The 20637-nt window shown below is 40.8% G+C and overlaps 1 protein-coding gene across 3 annotated transcripts in view; it reads left to right on the top strand.

Moving 5' to 3' along the window:
* The first annotated feature begins 235 nt into the window (after positions 1-235).
* The window catches only part of LOC108441705, an 88081-nt gene continuing 67679 nt past the window's right edge, over positions 236-20637 (top strand). For 2 of the 3 annotated variants that reach the window (XM_017721378.2, XM_017721375.2), the window contains exons 1-3: positions 236-795; positions 5867-5965; positions 15176-15331. In XM_017721378.2, the coding sequence (XP_017576867.1) occupies positions 370-795; positions 5867-5965; positions 15176-15331 (681 nt within the window). In that variant the 5' untranslated portion in view covers positions 236-369. The remainder of the gene's footprint in view (positions 796-5866; positions 5966-15175; positions 15332-20637) is intronic. The other variant, XM_017721376.2, reaches the window with a different exon arrangement.

The raw sequence follows: 20637 nt of genomic DNA, 5'->3' as shown, positions 1-20637 counted from the left end.
TCTCTCTCTCTCTTTCAGTCAGCATGCCCGTGGTCCTGCTCGCGCTGCGCTCCGTGCTCCTCTCCGTCCTCAGTAGCAGGCTGACCCGTGCGCTCGCGCAGCTCATCCGCAGGCTCCTCTCCGCGGCCTCATCGCGCCTCGCGGCCGCGCTGCGGCACGTGTGGGAGCGGCTCCGCTCGCAGGAGTCTAAGGAGGCGATCCTGGGCTGCGTGCTGTGCATCCTCAACATGCACAAGAAGGTAGACAGCAACTGACCGCAGGAGTGGACTTTCGGACTTTATTCTGAACTGAAAGTGTTTTTAGAGTTATTGTTGTTATTATAGTTATTGTTATTGTTGTTTTGGACCCACCGCGGGACAAACCGCGAGCATGTCAGAGAGCATCGTGAGGAAGATCCAGCCTTTCACCATCGGGACTAAACTCTCTGCGCCGGGCGGACACGAATACCGGACTCTGGACAGCTGCGCGCTCCAGCGCCGTCTAACCGGACAGGTGTCTCCGGGCCTCGTGCGCGCCCCTGACACTCACGCACTTGAAGGCGAAAGGCGCGGCGAGCAAGAGATGGACCGCCTGAACAGAAACGAGACCCCCGCGACCACCACCACCACCACGACGGCTCCGTCCTCCAGATCCATACGCAAGATCACCATCTGCAGCGGGCTGGAGAGCCGCAGAACGGCGGCGCACATCCGCGCGAGCTCCGAGAACATCAACAATAACAACAGCAACATCTTCACACAGCTGCCCAAGATAGTGGGGGTCAGCTGTGAGAACCAGCCTCACTCACACTTCAAGGTATTTACAGCTCAAAAAATGCAGACATTCATACAGAAAATCTAAACATGCGGCCAAAGTGTCGTAGATAGCAGCTTAAAAGGGGAACTCCACCGATTTTCCCCAAATTCCCCTCATAACTCATTGTGTGGGGTGTAAACAGAGAGACTTAGAGCAGTTTGGTGTGAAATGGTTCAGACGTCTTTACAGTGGTGGTGATAGGAACCAGGGGTCGCCATGACTACAACACAGATATAGACATTTTATTTACCACCCAGAACCACCAGAGAACTTACGCAAGCCTTCTGAGTTTATATGGAATGTTGATGATGGAAAATATTGGAAAATCTGGAATAATTAGTTTTATTTGAGGACTATTTTGCTGCACAGCGCCCTGCATGTATCCCTCCACCATGAATGGAGTTTAAGTTCTCTACACGATCATAAAACGGCGTCTCAGTCATCAGGCAGTGAATTCATAACCAATTCATGTAGGAACTTTCTGTGAGGGAGCTTTTAGAGGTGGACGTCTGGTTCCTATCACCACCACTGTGAACAGTTCTGACTCGGGAAGTTTATCTAGAAACCAAACAGCTCTGATCCGCTCTGAACGGTTCTGCTTACATCTTAACCACTTAATTAACCTTTTAAACTCCTTGAGACCACCGGTGGTTCCAAACCGCACTTCTTCTTTCTTTACTTCATAACTTTCATATTTCATAAGCTACATTCAAAAGCTGGGCGTCGTATGAGGCTGTAACGTCTTCTTTCCAGTCAAATAGATGGTGATGTCATTTTAAACCCTTATAATAAAAGAAGCTGAACTCACAGTTTGTTTTTCTACTGAAAGTCGACCCATTTTTCCACAAATCTGGGCTGTAAACTATAAACAGATGGCATCATTTCAGTGATCTGCTCTGTAAACATCACTTTTATAAAATAACACAAAGAGGGTCTGAGATTTTTGGCTTTCAGCAGTAAATTGTCAGCATATAGTGATATGTGTAGATCATAAAACACATTCTGTTCATTTGAGGGGAGCTTTTAAAATAAAAAAAAATAAACAAATAATTTAAAAGAAAAGTGTACATTTATTTCATGTAGTTACTGAATAATTTGCCTCATTATTTGATCATGTAAATTTAGATGGACAAACCAAAATATACTCTAGAGAATAAGAGGTTTTAAGCAGGAAATTTGAAAACCAGTTCCATTTCAGTGGAATTCCCCTTTAACATTAACCAGACTTTCTCAAAATGCTCCTGCGGCCGATTGTGGGGGGGGCATGTCGGCTAAAAATGCAGTTTTGCAGTATTGTGTGATTTCAAACATCAAGGAATTATAAATAAATAAACAAACAAACAAGCAAACAAACAGATGTACTGCGATCTCAACATAGGAAGTGAAAATTAATCAGACATTAGTGTAGCTTAACATTACAGGAGAGTAACCACATGACAGCAAAGGCAGCAGCTCTTACATTCAGTGCTAAAGAAGTTTATTAATGTTTAAAAAGCTCATTAAATCATAAGAACAAGGAAGTATTATGTATGAAGCAGTTCAGCTAGGTAGAGCTCAGAGTTTAGGGTGCTGTGTCCTACACTCTTAAAAAAAAGATGGTTTTTCAAGGGTTCTGTAATAAATACAATGGTTTATTTAGGACCATGAGTTCTATATAGAACCAATTCATGCTTGAATGGTTCTCTGCATGGTGAAATGGTTCTTCAGAGTGACGGAGAATGTTGTATATGGTTCTATATGCAGCCTTTTTGAAAATGGTTCCATACAGCAACAAAAAGTGTTCTTCTGTTGTTACAAACTTGGCATAATGATAGCAGAACCCTTCATGGTGGTAAATAGGACTATTTACAAAAAGGTTCTATATAGAGCCATGTTAGGGGTGGGTGATACAGCAAAAATATAATACTGCAATACTTCAAGAAAATTTCATGATACCCAATGTTTATTTTTATTTTTATTACAATAACAATGTATATTGTCATGTTGACTGAAAAGAACCCTTTTTTGGGATTCTTGAGTGTCTTGAGAATTCTACTTTCTAAGATTTGTTCTTTTTTGGGAGAACCAAAGAAGCCTTTAATCATCCAGACAGTTCTTTGAGTTCATAGTTCTATATATAATCATTTTTATACACCAGTATTTGTCACTAAATCCAGATTTTTGTCACTAAATCTAGTTTTTGTGTCATAAATCCAATTTTTTAAATAATGAAATTATTCAGAAAAGTGTTATACCTTCTCTGGAATAAAATCTCATTTTTAAAGCAGTGGATTAAACATTTTCTTCAGCATAGAATTAGCAAATACACACAATGTAGTTAACTTAGTTAGCTTCCATGCTAATGAGAACACTGAGGATGTTCTAGTGATGTACTTAACAATGCATGGATAACTTACTTTCAGTCTATAAAGGACAATTCCACCCATTTTCCAAAAATTCCCCCATAACTCAGTATGTGAGGTGTAATCAGAGTGATTCAGGGTGGTTTGGTGTGAAAGGTTCAGACGTCTTTACAGTGGTGGTGATAGGAACCAGGGGTCGCCATGACTACAACACAGATATAGATACTTTATTTACCATCCAGAACCACCAGAGAACCTACACGAGTCTTCTGAGTTAAAATGGAATGTTGAAGATGGAAAATAGTGGAAAATCACAAAATCACAGCGCCCTGCATGTATCCCTCCACCATGAATGGAGTTTAAGTTCTCTAAACGATCATAAAACAGCGTCTCAGTCATCAGGCAGTGAATTCATAACCATTTCATGTAGGAACTTTCTGTGAGGGAGCTTTTAGAGGTGGACGTCTGGTTCCTATCACCACCACTGTGAACAGTTCTGACTTGGTAAATTGATCTAGAACAGAGCGTTTCACACCAAACAACTCAGAATCACTGTTGACATGGTTATGCAGAGATTTTGGAAAATCAGTGGAGTTTCTTTTTAGTTTGGCGAACAGTGTCCTCGTCAGTCAACACCACAGCGCTGAAAATAAAGAAAAAGAATCCCAGGGACTTCAGGAAATTCGGATGATGCTCCTTCCTGTTGAACCTGTTGTGGAATGTTCCAGATGTTCCACAGGGCAGAATGGGCTCAGCTACCAGGGTTGACTGAATGTGAGGGACCAAAATATTAAATTATTCACTCATTAATGCAAAAAAAAAAAAATGTGAAGGGTTTTAAAATAATGATTATATTTAATGTTAAAGTGTGGTTAATAAGCTGAAACAGGCTGTTTTCTATTTCATTCGGATTCGCATTAGCTTCCACAAAGTGGTTGGTAGTCCTCCTGGGGTCCACACAAGAGAGATTACAATCAAACTAAAACAGACAACCTTTAAAATCATCTTGTATCATAAACAAATGCAAAACAGCCAACACTCAAAAATATGTTAAATACTTGACTAATGAAATTGTAAACAATACAAACCAGCCCCGAAAACCTAAACAACAGTCAAAATTCGGTAATCACAATAACACAATAACATCTGTTTGAGGTTCATCAAATTTTGGTTTTAAAGCAAAACCTGCTGGTGATCTGACTGATGTTCATGGTGCTATAAAGAACAGTTCTCCTCATACAGTCTGATGTTGGACTTAGTACCACGAGCTCACCAGAACTCACTTCATATCTATTTCACTTATGACAAAAACCTGACAATACTGAAGTGTGGCGTATTATTCCGAATGGCATTATGCCATTTAGCCCCCACAGTTAGCTCTGATAATCGTTTACGCATTTAGCACCGAAAGAATGATGAAGAGCCAACCTAGCAGACGCTGGTTTATGAATTTATGAAGTTATCAATGTGGGAAAGTCTGTCTTTATTTTACATATTTTTGCATATTTTAAATGGAATATATCAATGAGACACAAATAGCACTGCATTCGTAGAGTCGCCCATTAGTCCTGATGCTGGCTAATTAAGTCATGCTCAGTTTAATGTTATAGTCTGCACAAAAGAGTGTTACACAATTTCACACTGAGTGCGTTTACATGCACTCAATAATCCGAGAACTGCAGAATATCCAATTTTGTAAATAATTTGATTAACATGTTTACATGAATTTGAGTAAACAGATAATGGGGAAGCTCCGGGTCTACAGGAATCAGACAATAATCAGATTTCTGCTTTACAACCAGCCAAAAAACTCACAGATGAAGACGTGACGTAAACATAACGTAAAACTCAAACTTTATACCGGCTTATTTTTAAACATCGCTGAAAATCTAAACACACATCATCTGGAAGACGAAGAATATTTAACTCCTTTATTTCCTGTTTGGTTTCAGCACAGCTCCAACAGTGTTTTGCTGTGTCTCACGACGTCCACCGTCTGATCTCGTGCAGACTGAGAAATCCGATAGAAATCAGAATGAGAGTTTACAGCACTGAGAAATCTGATTACTGAGCTAAAATCCAGCATCTTTATCAGATTTCTTAAGCAGATTTCGAGATCGCAGTGTGGTGTTTACATGACCATTTGAATAATCTGATAACTGCAGAAATCCGATTATGATCGGATTACTGAGTGCATGTGAACGCACTCACTGGAGCGCAACTCTGTTCGATTCCGATTTCGCCTGGCAGTCTGATCTTACGCTCTTCGCCAGTGATCTTGCATCATGTGAGCCTTGATGTGTTTCTTCATTCATGCTTGAGGGAGAACGATGAGGTCATCCTTCATTCTCTCAGTCTGGACTTGCTGGTGCACATTTGATTGTACATTTTGTGTGTTCAGAACAATGGAGAGGCTTGTCGTTCTAATGAAAAGCTAGTTTTTTTCTGTCCTCCAGTGGATTCAAATGATGTACTTATACAATTAAAGCTCTTCCTGGAATGACTGATCAAGTTCAAATGATGTCAGCGCTTCAGCTGAAAGGAGCCATTCTGGAAACTGTATCTGGAGAACTGAGGGAGGTTTTAGTGGAAGAGACAGCGTCAAACAGATGGAGTTGATGTAGTGGATGACAGTAGAACTTCTGACATTAGCAAAACTCTAACATCAGCAGATTCTAATGGATCCTGGAAGTGCAGCAGCTGAACGTGTTGTGTCTGTTTGCTGGCAGGTTTTGCTGTGTAAAGACTCAGATGATGAGCAGTGCAGCAGCAGTGAGAGAACGAACGGATTTTTACACAATGGGGAGAATCGCTCAGGGATCCAGCAGGTGAATATGACACAGATCCTTGAAGAGCGAGATGTGGCTGCAGCTCATCTTATCAGTCTCAGCCTTAAGAACCACTGATTAGTCATAGGAGATCTGCTTCTGCTTGTTTGGCCCATTGAGCATAAGATTAGTGAGACTGTGCAGAGAATACAGTGTTATTAGGCCTGAGATGATTAATCATCATGTAAATAACTGTTTAATCATCTTTAGTAAACAATGAAACTGTGATAAAGTCTAAAGTGACCAAATTAGCTGATTAGCACAATTGTTGCTCACCACTGCCCCCTAAAGGAATCATGAACGAACATCAAATTAACAAACGTCGCTCAGTGCCGCCCTCTAAAGGTGTCATTAACAACCATCAAATAAACAAACGTTGCTCAGCGCCGCCCTCTAAAGGCGTCATTAACAACCATCAAATAAACAGACGTCACTCAGCGCCGCCCTCTAAAGGCATCATTAACAACCATCAAATAAACAAACGTCACTCAGTGCCGCCCTCTAAAGGCGTCATTAACAACCATCAAATAAACAAACGTCACTCAGCACCGCCCTCTAAAGGCGTCATTAACAACCATCACATAAACAAACGTCACTCAGCACCGCCCTCTAAAGGCGTCATTAACAACCATCAAATAAACAGACGTCACTCAGCACCGCCCTCTAAAGGCGTCATTAACAACCATCAAATAAACAGACGTCACTCAGCGCCGCCCTCTATAGGCGTCATTAACAACCATCACATAAACAAACGTCACTCAGCACCGCCCTCTAAAGGCGTCATTAACAACCATCAAATAAACAGACGTCACTCAGCGCCGCCCTCTAAAGGCGTCATTAACAACCATCAAATAAACAGACGTCACTCAGCGCCGCCCTCTAAAGGCGTCATTAACAACCATCAAATAAACAGACGTCACTCAGCGCCGCCCTCTAAAGGCGTCATTAACAACCATCAAATAAACAGACGTCACTCAGCGCCGCCCTCTAAAGGCGTCATTAACAACCATCAAATAAACAGACGTCACTCAGCGCCGCCCTCTAAAGGCATCATTAACAAACATCAAATAAACAAACGTCGCTCGGTGCCGTCCTCTAAAGGCGTCATTAACAACCATCAAATAAACAGACGTCACTCAGCGCCGCCCTCTAAAGGCGTCATTAACAACCATCAAATAAACAGACGTCACTCAGCGCCGCCCTCTAAAGGCGTCATTAACAACCATCAAATAAACAGACGTCACTCAGCACCGCCCTCTAAAGGCGTCATTAACAACCATCAAATAAACAGACGTCACTCAGCGCCGCCCTCTAAAGGCATCATTAACAAACATCAAATAAACAAACGTCGCTCGGTGCCGCCCTCTAAAGGCATCATTAACAGACATCAAATAAACAAACGTCACTCAGTGCCGCCCTCTAAAGGCGTCATTAACAACCATCAAATAAACAGACGTCACTCAGCACCGCCCTCTAAAGGCGTCAATAACAACCATCAAATAAACAGACGTCACTCAGCGCCGCCCTCTAAAGGCGTCATTAACAACTATCACATAAACAAACGTCACTCAGCACCGCCCTCTAAAGGCGTCATTAACAACCATCAAATAAACAAACATCGCTCAGTGCCGCCTTCTAAAGGTGTCATTAACAAACATCAAATAAACAAACGTCGCTCGGTGCCGTCCTCTAAAGGCGTCATTAACAACCATCAAATAAACAAACATCGCTCAGTGCCGCCTTCTAAAGGTGTCATTAACAACCATCAAATAAGCAAACATCGCTCAGCACCGCCCTCTCGAGGCGTCATTAACAACCATCAAATAAACAGACATCACTCAGCGCCGCCCTCTAAAGGCATCATTAACAAACATCAAATAAACAAACGTCGCTCAGTGCCGCCTTCTAAAGGTGTCATTAACAATCATCTAATAAGTAAACATCAAAGTGTTATTCTATAATGTGTAAAGTGTTACTAATATTACAAGTGTTACTCATCGCTCACCAGAGTTTGAGCTGTTGTTGTTTTCCTGAGATGTATTGTGAATAATGATGATTAAGCCTAAATGATGATTAAAAAAAAAACAAATCTATTTTTAATTCGCAGGATCTGCAAGATTAATTCTGTTCTACATTTTTCACTCTGGTTTTATCAAGTTTTCAGTGGAGAAATATAACCTGATGACGCTGAGCTCCTAAACTGGCAGTCTACCTCAACATTTAGATTTCAAGCCTGAAAAAACACGTGTTGGACCAAAAAAAGACCACACTTAATATAAAAATAATCGTAATTAAATTGTAATTGCAACATTGGTTGGAAAAATTGTAGGTATAATATATTGCTAGCTCTCATTGTATTAATTATTATGTTTTAAACTATGTTGAAACTCTACCATTGCTTAAAGGACAGAACCTGAATACACGCAGGCTTTTTACATGTGTCTTTCCACTGTTATCGTTATCCCAACTGCGCCGGAGCGCGTGGTATTCCAAGAGGCAGCGTCCTGGACTGCCTCCCCGATGGCGCTGGTGCTTTGTGTGCAGGGAAACTGCATTTTTGACCACGAATTACTTTTTGAGCAGTGTGAGTTTAGCCACAGCCAGATGTACGTATGATAATGGTCTCTGGGAATTTAGGAAGTGATGTCATGTGCAGAGGCGGCCAAGCCTAAACGACTTATTATTTTAGGTTTTCTGTTGGTTTCTGCAGAGGGGAACTTTTTGGCCACTTTGGGTTTGTGCGAGCTGAGGATAAGTGCTTTTTGGTCAGATTAAATCTATGGCCTGACCACCTGTTATTTAGGAGGGGCATACAGGGTTCTTCAGTAAAGACAGTGGTTCTATATAGAACTATGGACACTCAGAGAACGATTTGCTTGATTAAATGGTTCTGTGTATAGTTCTTTTGCATTGCTCGTCAGGTTGATGTTGTGGATGGTTCTACGTAGCACCAAAAAGGCTTATCTTGTATACATCCTTGACATTGTAGCAGAACAACAGTAGAATCCTTTTCTGTGCTATATAGAACCATAATAACACATTCTCCATCAATCTGAAGAATGATTTTGCATTTAAGCATGCAAATGGTGCTTTGTGTTTTCCTGGCTCTGTATAGAACCCTTGAAGAACCATTATTTGAATGTGCAATACACTTAAAACATGGTTCTTTAAGGGTTCTTTAGCAAAGGTAGTGGTTCTTTATAGAAGCATATTTGCATGCTTACAGGGTTCTCTGCATGGTGAAACATGGAGAATGTGTTCTATATGGTTCTATATAGCACCAAAAAGCATTCTGATATTGTTAACAGTGTCGGCCTTGTAACAATAGTACACCGTTTGGTGCTACATAGAAACATATACAACACATTCTCCATCAATTTGAAGAACTCTTCCTCAGGGTTGCGGGGGGCTGCAGGAGCCTATCCCAGCGGTCATTGGGCGTAAGGCTGGTTGCATATAGAAACACCTTTTCATGCTTCAGTGGTCCTTTGCATGGTGAAACATGGAGAATATGTTATATATGGTTCTGTATAGCACCCAAAAACATTCTGATATTGTTAACGATGTCAGGCTTGTAACAATGGCAGTACACTGTTTGGTGCTTTATAGAACCATATACAACACCTTCTACATTGATTTGAAGAACCATGTCATCATACAAAGAACCATATAAGCATGAGTGTTGATGGCTCTGTATAGAACCATTGTCTTTACTAAAGAACCCTTAAGGAACCGTCATTTTTAAGAGTGCAGATGTGTGCTGTAACATTCTCCTGGTCCTCAGGTTGAGTTCTGTGAAGCACAGTTCCCCTAGCGCTCCGCCCTCTGAGCGAGAGGTGGATCTTCCTCCTTTTTGACGCCATGTGGAAAACATGAGGTCACACAGGATGGAGGTCTGTGCAGCAGGACACACGCAGACATTCGCAGTGCTGGACGATAGTGTCCTTTAACAGCTAGTGCAGGGCATTTGGGGTGACCTCAGGTTGAGAAGACAGAGGTGGTGATATTTTCCACTGTAAGCCACAAGCATGATGATGCCTGAGATCTGTGACAGAAGAAGTGGGGGGGTTAAATAAGATGAGATGGAATGACGTAATGATCTGCCTTTTCCCACCATTCCAGATGTTTCCCCGCTGAAGGGAGGGAGCTCTGTCAGCAGAACCCTCCCAATTCGTCCACGCTGCCGTTATCGTCATCTTTTTGTGTTTGTGTTCTGGCTGAACTGTGAGGCAGATGTTTGCAGTGGTTTTCTTTTGTGTAAACTCCATAATTAACTGTTAATCTGGGCTCTTTTACGTTCCCTCCTGCTGAGGCGAATACGCTGCAGTCCAGCTTTCCTCCCACTTCAAGCTGCAGTCTGCAGGACTTTACCAAACACACGTTCGGAACTGAAGGGGAACTCCACTGATTTTTCAAAATTCTGCGTAATTTTACGCACCGTTCTGGAGAAACTTACTGAGGCAGAACTGTTCGCAGTGGTGGTGATAGGAACCAGACATTTACAGGACATCTGTAATGGTTATGACCGATTCGCACTGCATAGAAAATCTCAGAGTAAATTACAGATGGAAGGGGCTACTCAGTTTACGTACCACCTTCAGTCCAAATATAAACTGGGGTTACTTCTACTGTTTGATTTAAAGCATGAGAGTAATATAATCTGGGATTATTTCTATAGTTCATTTTTTAGTACTGGATAAATATAACATGGGATTATTTCTATGGTTTGTTTGATGGCATGAGATTAATATAATCAATGATTATTTCTACCGTTTGTTTTATAGTAATAGATTAATATAACATGGGTTAATTTCTATGGTTTATTTAATAGTACAGGATTAACTATTGCTATTAACTATTAACTCTACAGTTTGATTAATAGCAGGAGTTTAGTATAATCTAGGGTTAATTCTACAGTTTGTTTTACAGCATGAGTTTAATGTAATCTGGGGTTTTTCTACAGTTTGTTTTATAGAATGGGATTAATATAATATGAGTTTATTCTAAAGTTTGTTTTATAGCACAGGATCAATATAATCTAGGGTTAATTCTACAGTTTGTTTTACAGTATGAGTTTATTATACTCTGTGTTTTTACTACAGTTTATTTTAAAGCACCGGATTAATATAAGATGAATTAGTATGAAGATGAATATAAGAAAAAGGGTTATTTCTACAGTTTTTTATAGTCTTTTTTTCTAAAGGTACCGCAGCCATTTGTTCATTGTTTATTCTTATTCAGAGCTTCGATCATCTCTGTATGTACATGTGATAACGTACTCAGTATTGATCAGATATGTGTTTGGGATCATTTCAGTGGACAGAGGAGTGACCGTCTTTGTGTTCTAAGCGCATTTTAGTCTGTGTTAGGATTCTTTCTATTCTTTCTATTCTCTTACTTACTGTACTTGTGTGGTTCAGTTCGTCATGAGCTCCGCCCTACAAAGGATGAAATTCTTCACGAGACCAAGTTGGCGCCTCTTTTAATTTAGTCATCAGTGACATCATCACTGTGCTTGCGGTTTTGTGGGAAGTACTAATCCTAAATGACCCCAGCTCTTGTCTGAGCTTGTTTTCTCTGGTTTTTGTTCTTTGTGCTCTTATTTATTAAATTACTCTCACTTGTCAAGGCAGCCTACTGCAGAGACAGCAGGGCTTTAGAGTTTAAAGGGGAGTTCCAACCATTTTCCAAAATTCCCACATAATCATTCACAGTGGTGGTGATAGGAACCAGACGTCCACCTCTAAAAGCTCCCTCACAGAAAGTTCCTACATAAAATGGTTATGAATTCACTGCCTGATGACTGAGACACTGTTTTATGATAGTTTCCACTCCATTCATGGTGGAGGGATACATGCAGGGCGCTGTGTGGCAAAATAGTCCCCAAAGAAAACGTATTATTCCAGATTTTCGACTATTTTCAATCATCAGCATTCCATATAAACTCAGAAGACTCGTGTAGGTTCACTGGTGGTTCTGGATGGTAAATAAAACTATTAACAGTCCACTGTTTTAATTTCTTTACAGCAAAATTGGCTGATTGACAGGTTTTTTTAGACTAACATTTATTAGCTTTTTTTTTTACGCTCACATTATTTGGGCTAAATGAACAGATGAATCACTCTAGCACATTTCCAGCCCTTTCTATTGTCCATAATACACCATTGTATGCACGAGTTTGAGCTCCCATGCTCAGATTACGTCTTATTGAGTTTCTAAGTGAAAACAAGAAAATTATTTGCTGAATTTAAAAATATTTAAACAAAAATAAAGAATAAAATACACCTTGTGCAAAAGTTATGGTACATTTTATACTTCATGTTTTCCAATATGTTAAACTCAAAAAGAAAAATGTATTTAAAAACTGTATTAAAAGGCCAAAAATGACATTTCTAGGTCTCATGTTGATGATCTGTTTCTTCATTTTCATTTAGAAAGTCAATAACATGTCATTTTTTACAGGAGGTGTTCAAACAACGACTGTAAATGATATAATATACTTTTTAATGGGCCAAACTGGCCAAAAATATCCAACCTGGCATTCTAATTTCTTGAAGTGAAAAGTCAGTTGCCCATTAAAATGCAACAAATAAAATAAAATGCTCCGTTAAAGGCTACAGTCGTGCAGGTACAGCAACAGTGAACTCAACTTATTTACCTCATTAAACTGCAGCACAGATCCAACAGAGTCAGAATAACACACTGGATTATTGCTTATTGTGTGATTGGAGCAGAAACCTGTTGATCGATCATGGATGAGTGTGATAATTTATCCCTAATGACTATATTAATGTAATAGACGTGGTGATCATGTGTGAAACCCCCATCATTCAGCTGTCAGTCTGCTTGCTCTCTCTCCATAGTGGTGCTGATGCTTCAACGTCAGTAAATGTCTGTTCTATCAGTGGTTCTTCTGTAAAGTCTCTGTTCTAGTGCAGTTCTGCGCTCGTCCTCACATTAACTGAGATCTTCCTCGTCTCCTCTTCAGTAAAGTCTCTGTTCTAGTGTGGTTCTGCGCTCTTCCTCACAGTAACTGAGATCTTCCTCGTCTCCTTTTCTGTAGAGTCTCTGTTCTAGTGCAGTTCTGCGCTCTTCCTCACATTAACTGAGATCTTCCTCATCTCCTTTTCTGTAATGTCTCTGTTCTAGTGCAGTTCTGCGCTCTTCCGCACATTAACTGAGATCTTCCTCATCTCCTTTTCTGTAGAGTCTCTGTTCTAGTGCAGTTCTGCGCTCTTCCTCACATTAACTGAGATCTTCCTCATCTCCTTTTCTGTAGAGTCTCTGTTCTAGTGCAGTTCTGCGCTCTTCCTCACATTAACTGAGATCTTCCTCATCTCCTTTTCTGTAGAGTCTCTGTTCTAGTGCAGTTCTGCGCTCTTCCTCACAGTAACTGAGATCTTCCTCGTCTCCTCTTCTGTAATGTCCCTGTTCTAGTGCAGTTCTGCACTCTTCCTCACAGTAACTGAGATCTTCCTCGTCTCCTCTTCTGTAATGTCCCTGTTCTAGTGCGGTTCTGCACTCTTCCTCACATTAACTGAGATCTTCCTCGTTGCCTCTTCAGTAAAGTCCCTGTTCTATTGTGGTTCTGCACTCTTCCTCACAGTAACTGAGATCTTCCTCATCTCCTCTTCTGTAAAGTCTCTGTTCTAGTGCGGTTCTGCACTCTTCCTCACAGTAACTGAGAGCTTCCTCGTCTCCTCTTCTGTAAAGTCTCTGTTCTAGTGTGGTTCTCCCCTTCTGTAGACTCTCTGTTCTAGTGCGGTTCTGCGCTCTTCCTTACATTAACTGAGAACTTCCTCGTCTCCTCTTCTGTAAAGTCTCTGTTCTAGTGCAGTTCTCCACTCTTCCTCACATTAACTGAGATCTTCCTCATCTCCTCTTCTGTAAAGTCTCTGTTCTAGTGTGGTTCTGCACTCTTCTTCACATTAACTGAGATCTTCCTCATCTTCTCTTCTGTAAAGTCTCTGTTCTAGTGCAGTTCTGCACTCTTCCTCACATTACCTGAGTTCTTCCTCGTCCCCTCTTCTGTAATGTCTCTGTTCTAGTGTGGTTCTGCGCTCTTCCTCAGAGGAACTGAGATCTTCCTCGTCTCCTCTTCTGTAAAGTCTCTGTTCTAGTGTGGTTCTGCACTCTTCTTCACATTAACTGAGATCTTCCTCATCTTCTCTTCTGTAAAGTCTCTGTTCTAGTGCAGTTCTGCGCTCTTCCTCACATTAACTGAGATCTTCCTCGTCTCCTCTTCTGTAAAGTCTCTGTTCTAGTGTGGTTCTGCACTCTTCTTCACATTAACTGAGATCTTCCTCATCTTCTCTTCTGTAAAGTCTCTGTTCTAGTGCAGTTCTGCACTCTTCCTCACATTAGCTGAGTTCTTCCTCGTCCCCTCTTCTGTAATGTCTCTGTTCTAGTGTGGTTCTGCGCTCTTCCTCACATTAACTGAGATCTTCCTCATCTCCTCTTCTGTAGAGTCTCTGTTCTAGTGCGGTTCTGCGCTCTTCCTCAGAGGAACTGAGATCTTCCTCACCTCCTTTTCTGTGATATCTCTGTTCTAGTGCAGTTCTGCACTCTTCCTCACATTAACTGAGATTTTCCTTGTCTCCTCTTCTGTAGAGTCTGTTCTATTGTGGTTCTGCGCTCTTCCTCACAGTAACAGAGATCTTCCCCGTCTCCTCTTCAGTAAAGTCTCTGTTTTAGTGTGGTTCTGCACTCTTCCTCGCATTAACTGAGATCTTCCTTTTCTCCTCTTCTGTCTTCAGTTTGAGGAATGAGGAACAGTCACTCTTCGCTCCAAACTCTTGAGAAACTGGGCGAGTTTTCAGGTTTTCAGATTTGCTGCAGCTCATTAAAAGCTCATGAAAGTTTTTCAGTTACGGTTTGTAGACTTTGAAGGACCAACTGGGTGAACCTGTCTGCTACAGCGCCACCCTGAGGCAGAGCAGTGCTGCAGCTCTAATTAGTTAAGACCATCAGAGAGAGAAGCTGATTGTGGGGGAAGAAGACAAACTATGACAGCATAGCTTTACAAGAAGTTTATTTTCAAGGCCCCCCAGAATGTTGATTTTGAGACATTCAGTGGTCCAAGAGCTTAATTAGGTATCAGACCCTCCCCAGGACCCCCTGTATCTTGTACTTTGCATGATGACCCTTTAGATCGATTCATTTTTCAGTACTATTGTAACTGACAGTCTTTGTCCATTTTCTCACGCACAGACGCCAGCGTTCAAATCTCGATCACCCAAAAGGGACCTGGTGAAGGGAAACAGCCCCCCCTGCAGTCACAGAGAGATCTCCATGGTGTCGAAAGTGTCAGTTCAGAAGGACTGTTTCACTCAGCAAAACGCACTCTTCAGCAAGGAGATATCTCAGGTATTACACTATACATCATACTGTACTTCTGTTATATCAGCCTGTGTGTTTTAGTATCTTTTAAGGGGCCAGTTCTGCCAAAAAGATCAAATTGACCCAGTTTACCCAGTCATCAGCCAAGACGTTGTCTAAAGTGGCTGCTTGCAGCTTTGTTCATGTTTATATCTCACAGTGAGTCACTATGTCTAAAACCACGTCTACAACTCTGCTCCACTTTAACAATGACCTGGATGCGGTTTGAGAGAAGTTTTGGAGCGGTTCGGCCTGTTTGGGTGACTATTGAGTTGTAGTATTTGTTAGCAATGTTAGCCTCCAGTTGTAAACTAAAGCACATTGTGGACTAAATGTAATATCAAGTTACTTATATGTCACAATGTTTATTTTCTTCTGATATCTAACAAGTTAGAACATAAAAAGTAGTGCCAGACTTAAAAAATACTATCAAAGCTTTGAATCCAGTCACTTGTAATCAACATGCTACACACCGTGCTGCACTACATCCCATTAAACAGGACCCATTATGCTCTGTTTCGATTAAATGTGCAGCTGGGACGTGATTGTAAGCACTCAAAAATGATGCTCAAAATTGGCTTAGAAAAGAATTGTGATAACGATAAATGTTGTCATATTGCCCATGTCTGACTCCAGACATATCTCGTCTTTTACCGAAGATGAGTTTTTTCTCCAAACTGTTCCTTTAAAGGAGATGTGCTCCTATTGTTATTCATTCATACTATATTATTATTCGTCACTGAAAATGCATTATCATCTCCGAGCATCTTTTCAGTTGAGAGTGTGATGAAAGGTGATGAAGGAGTGCAGCCAAACAAGCATTTTGCTTATGTGGAAAACAAAGCTTTGAAAAGTGATGGGCAGGGAAAAATCTGCTGACAGAGAAGGAAACAGACAGTGACTCTCCTCTGACCCTGTCACCAGAGTTCAGCTCTCTCTCTCTGTCTCTCTCTCTCTCTCTCTCTCTCTTTCTCTCCCTCTCTCTCCTTCTCTCTCCCTCTCTCTCTTTCTCTCTCTCTCTCTCTCTCTCCTCTCCCTCTCTCTCCCTTTCTCACTCCCTCTCTCTCTCTCTCTCCCCCTCTCTCTCTCTCTCTCCTCTCCCTTTCTCTCCCTCTTTCTCTCTCCCTCTCTCTCTCTCCCTCTCTCTCCCTCTTTCTCTCTCCCTCTCTCTCTCCCTCTCACTCCCTCTCTCTCTCTCTCTCTCTCTCTCTCTCTCTCTCTCTCTCATTATGTTCTTTTGCTCTTGTCTTCGTGTCTGGGGCTGGAGAGCAGAGGCAGAACAGGGAGTGGGAGGGGAGGGGGGACCAGCCACAAGAGGAGCAATTATTTGGGGATGAGATCATTGTTTGGCCCCGTCTCTTCACGCCTCTGGCCCACTGAGGCTGAGCTGAGCAGCCCGCGCTCTTGCCTTATCTCTCACTGCCGTGCCGACTCCGACATACGAGGACATATTTCAGAGAGTTCGGCTCGGGGACACCGGCCACAGCTGCTGCTCTGCTGGGAGTAAGAGATATATACATATACAGTACAGTTCAAAAGTTTCAGCAACATGAAAAAAATCTAATTAAATGTTTATCTAGGCAGTAAGCATTTATTTACTTAAAAAAAAACAATATGAACATTAACACAGTATATCAGTGTGTTCATTCAACCATTTCCAAACCATCTCTGAGAAAGCTAAGTATTAATTATAAGTATTAATATTAAAACCGTCCGGTTTGGCTGACCAATGTGTCAACATGCTGCTGATGCTACATTATTTGTGCTTATGGTGTTTCACTGGCACATTTACTGCCAAGATAAACAGTTTAAAACAATGTGCTTGGGGCCCTAAGAGTTTCGCACACTACAGTGTCTGTAGGTTTACAAATGTGTTTCACTGTCCAAAGAAAAACAAGTTTCATCCTAACCTCCAATATTTATTCCAGGCAGTATTGTATGGGGGTGTCTGTTCGTCTGCTTTGCTCTCTCTGAAGGGACCAAATTTCCTTAAAATGATAGAAATTAATAAAAAAAAACACATTTTTTGCACAGCTTTTCTGACCATATTGTGGAAGTCGTCGGTACTTAAAGAGCACTGACCAGCTGCGCATTTCATTATGAAGAGAGCATAAACAGCCCTGTTATACTAGATTTACTGTAGTGCAGTATGTGATGAAAATGTCGCTGCTGTCAAAACAAAACCTTGCATCTCATAAACTAATCTAATCAGATTAACCGCTGCCCACCTGTTTTTCTTGCTTTGTACTATAGTACTTTATATTAATGCTGTTTGCTGTCCAGTGTCAATCAGAGGAGGATGGGTTCCCCTTCTGAGTCTTGGTTCATCTCAAGGTTTCTTCCTCACCACTGGCGATGCTCATCGATGTTCAGACCTGGATTTTTCTGTAAAGCTGCTTTGTGACAGCACCTACTGTAAAAAGCGCTTCATAAATAAACTTTGCTCGCTTGCATCTCCATTTTTGTAGTTCTGTACTTTTTTGTAAAAAATTGGAAAATGCCAGCTGCCCTCTACATGATGAACAGATCAGTAGAAATTACCTAAAATTACTCAGAAAAAATCTGGTTCCAGGAGCTTCCGTTCAAACTTAAGATTTTTTTCTTCTCCTATAAATTCACCATTTCAGAGATATGAGGTTTTGCCCTGACAGCAGAGATAAATACGCTCACTCATGTTTTTCCCTGTATTTTCCTTTGACTTTCTCCTTTCTTATGCAAGTGGTTTAACTTGCATCTTATACTCTCAGAAACATGTCCTGAAAAGCTTGTTCTGTTTGGATGTTTTGGCCTGAAGCTAATTACTCCTTTATTCCTACAGTGACAGAGAAACGGGAGTCTTTATAACAGAAATCAGGGCAGAGAGGAAACACTGTTCACAGATAAAGATCACAGACTCACAGAAATGGCTCAGTATGGGTTTGTTTGGGTTAATGTGGTAGCGTCTTTGAATCGTAGCACTTTATTTTCAGGAATGAGGAAGAAACAGAGGCTCTGGGATTCTTGTGTGAAGTCGTCTTTCTCTCTGAGGGTGTGGCTGAAGGTGATAGAGCAGAAGTGTTTATACAGGCTTTCTGAAACAGAAGCAACTCAAACCTCAACAGTGCCAGTCAGTTCTTTGAATAGAGGTAACAGTGTATTTATTGTAAAGTGACCTGTGTCATGGAGACCTGACTTCTGCTTGTTTTTTTGAATTTGCCGTAGTTGTGTAATGTACCTTATATAAAGTCATAAAGGCTCAGTAATTCTAAAGGTTAAAGAGAAGTTGAAAAATGGTCATGTAAAAATGAATTATGACTGTTTTTGGTACATGAAATGATCCAAATGTTAAAAGTGGAAAAATAAAATACAATAAAATATAATATTCCTTTTTTTAGTTAAAAAAGCAATAAAACTAACCACCCAAATTTTAGTGAAACGTGTAAAAAATCCACCTAAGTCACAAACATGGCACAAATCCTCCTTCCATGCTTAATTAGGGTTCTTTAGTAAAGAAACTGGTTCTATATAGAACCAGGAACAATCATTTGCATGCTTGGTTCTTTGCATGGTGATAACAATTCTTCAGATTCATGAAATGGGTTCTATAGAACACCAATAAGGGTTCTGCGATTGTATACATGGGAACAATAGCAGAACTCTTTTTGGTGCTATACAGAATCAAATACAAAAAATTCTCCATCAATCTGAAGGACCATTATCACCATGCAAAGAACACTTTAAGCATGCAAATGGAGAGTTTGTGGTTCTGTATAGAGCCATTGCTCTTTGAGAGTTTATGGTTCTGTGGAGTTTGTGGTTCTGTAAAGAACCATTGCTCTTGTTAAAGAACCCTGTTGACGTTATTGGCTTTGCAGATAAAATCCCACGGCCGCAGTGTTTACTCTCGCAGAGATCACAAGCTCGTTTAAGACCCAGTCAAACACTCTGACTTGGGTGGGCTTCTGAAGACCGCCTCTTGGTCATACATTGTGTTCATATCAAATAAACACTGCCGGGATGTTTCTTGATTCGGCCACCTGTTTTTGATTTTTGCAACGCAAACGTAGCCAGAAATTGCAGTTTTAAAGGACTTATGCAATGTTCCATGCGACCTGGCCAAAAGAAATCTCTGCTGTGACTCACTCGCCGACTGAGGAGCTCTGAGCTCTTCCTGACGGTGTTCCTGAAGAGAGTGAAAAGGCAACCAAATGCTGCATCCTGTTCCTGGTCAGGAGCAATAGCCATGGAGCGCCACACTTCACTGAGTGCTGTTCTGAAACTCTTCTCAGATGCACATCATAAAGTTCTCTGGTCTTAAAGTGGGTTTGCTTAATATGCTGTTCCCAGACTGAAGCCCAAGAGAGCGTGAAATGGGCCTTAAGTACCTTAGCGTGTCGTAAAACTGGTAAAATACAAACCTCAGTTCCGAAAGAGTTGGAACTGTGTGTGAAACGAAAACAGAAAACCTTGATTAGTGAATCAACTTTGGCCTGTATGTAAACAGAAGTACACACTTAAAAACGATGAACCTTTGCAGGGTCAGATGGCTCTTCAGACTGATGGAGAATGAGTTGTAGATGGTTCTATGGTTCTTTTTGAAAAAAGTTCTATATAGCACCAAAAAGGGTTTTTGTTGCTATAAAAAACCCTTGTTAACCATTGTCTTTCATAATGCAAAGAGAGTGTTTTACAAAGGCAGGACATTCAATGTTCTATTGGATCAACCTCATTGTGTTTGTAAGCACATGCTCATTCTGAAAGTGTTTGCAACAAATTCCAAAAAAGCAGAACCGTGACAAATTTAAGACTAGCAACATGAAATGTTTGAACTCATCTTTAAAAAGATGGTGATTCAAGTGTTTTTATTAAATATATGGTTCTATATACAATCAAACAATCAAAGAGCCATTTTCTTGCTTAAAGTGTTCTCTACATGGTGAAATGGTTCTTCAGATTGATGGAGAACGTGCTGTATATGGTTTTATATTGATCCTTTTTGAACCTATATGGACCTATATAGCACCAAAAAGGGTTCTTCTGCTGTTACAAGCTTGACATTGCAGCAATAGCAAACTCTTGACATTATATAGAAACATATACAACACATGCTTCATCAATCCAAAGGGAGACATTTTACTATGCAAAGGACCATTTAAGCCTGGAATTTGGAGGTCAAATATCAACATTGTCCAGAAACACTGCTACCTTCTCTAGGCTCATCTGAAATGAACAAAAGCTCTTTGGAAACTGAGAGGTTGGAAATTGTAATGTGGAAATTAATTATGACTTATTAATTATGCTTCCGGTGAAAACCA

Source organism: Pygocentrus nattereri, chromosome 5 (genome assembly GCF_015220715.1).
Source record: "Pygocentrus nattereri isolate fPygNat1 chromosome 5, fPygNat1.pri, whole genome shotgun sequence".
NCBI lineage: Eukaryota > Metazoa > Chordata > Actinopteri > Characiformes > Serrasalmidae > Pygocentrus > Pygocentrus nattereri.
The sequence above is the reverse complement of the archived record's forward strand: the minus strand, read 5'-3'. Positions and strand labels throughout refer to the sequence as shown.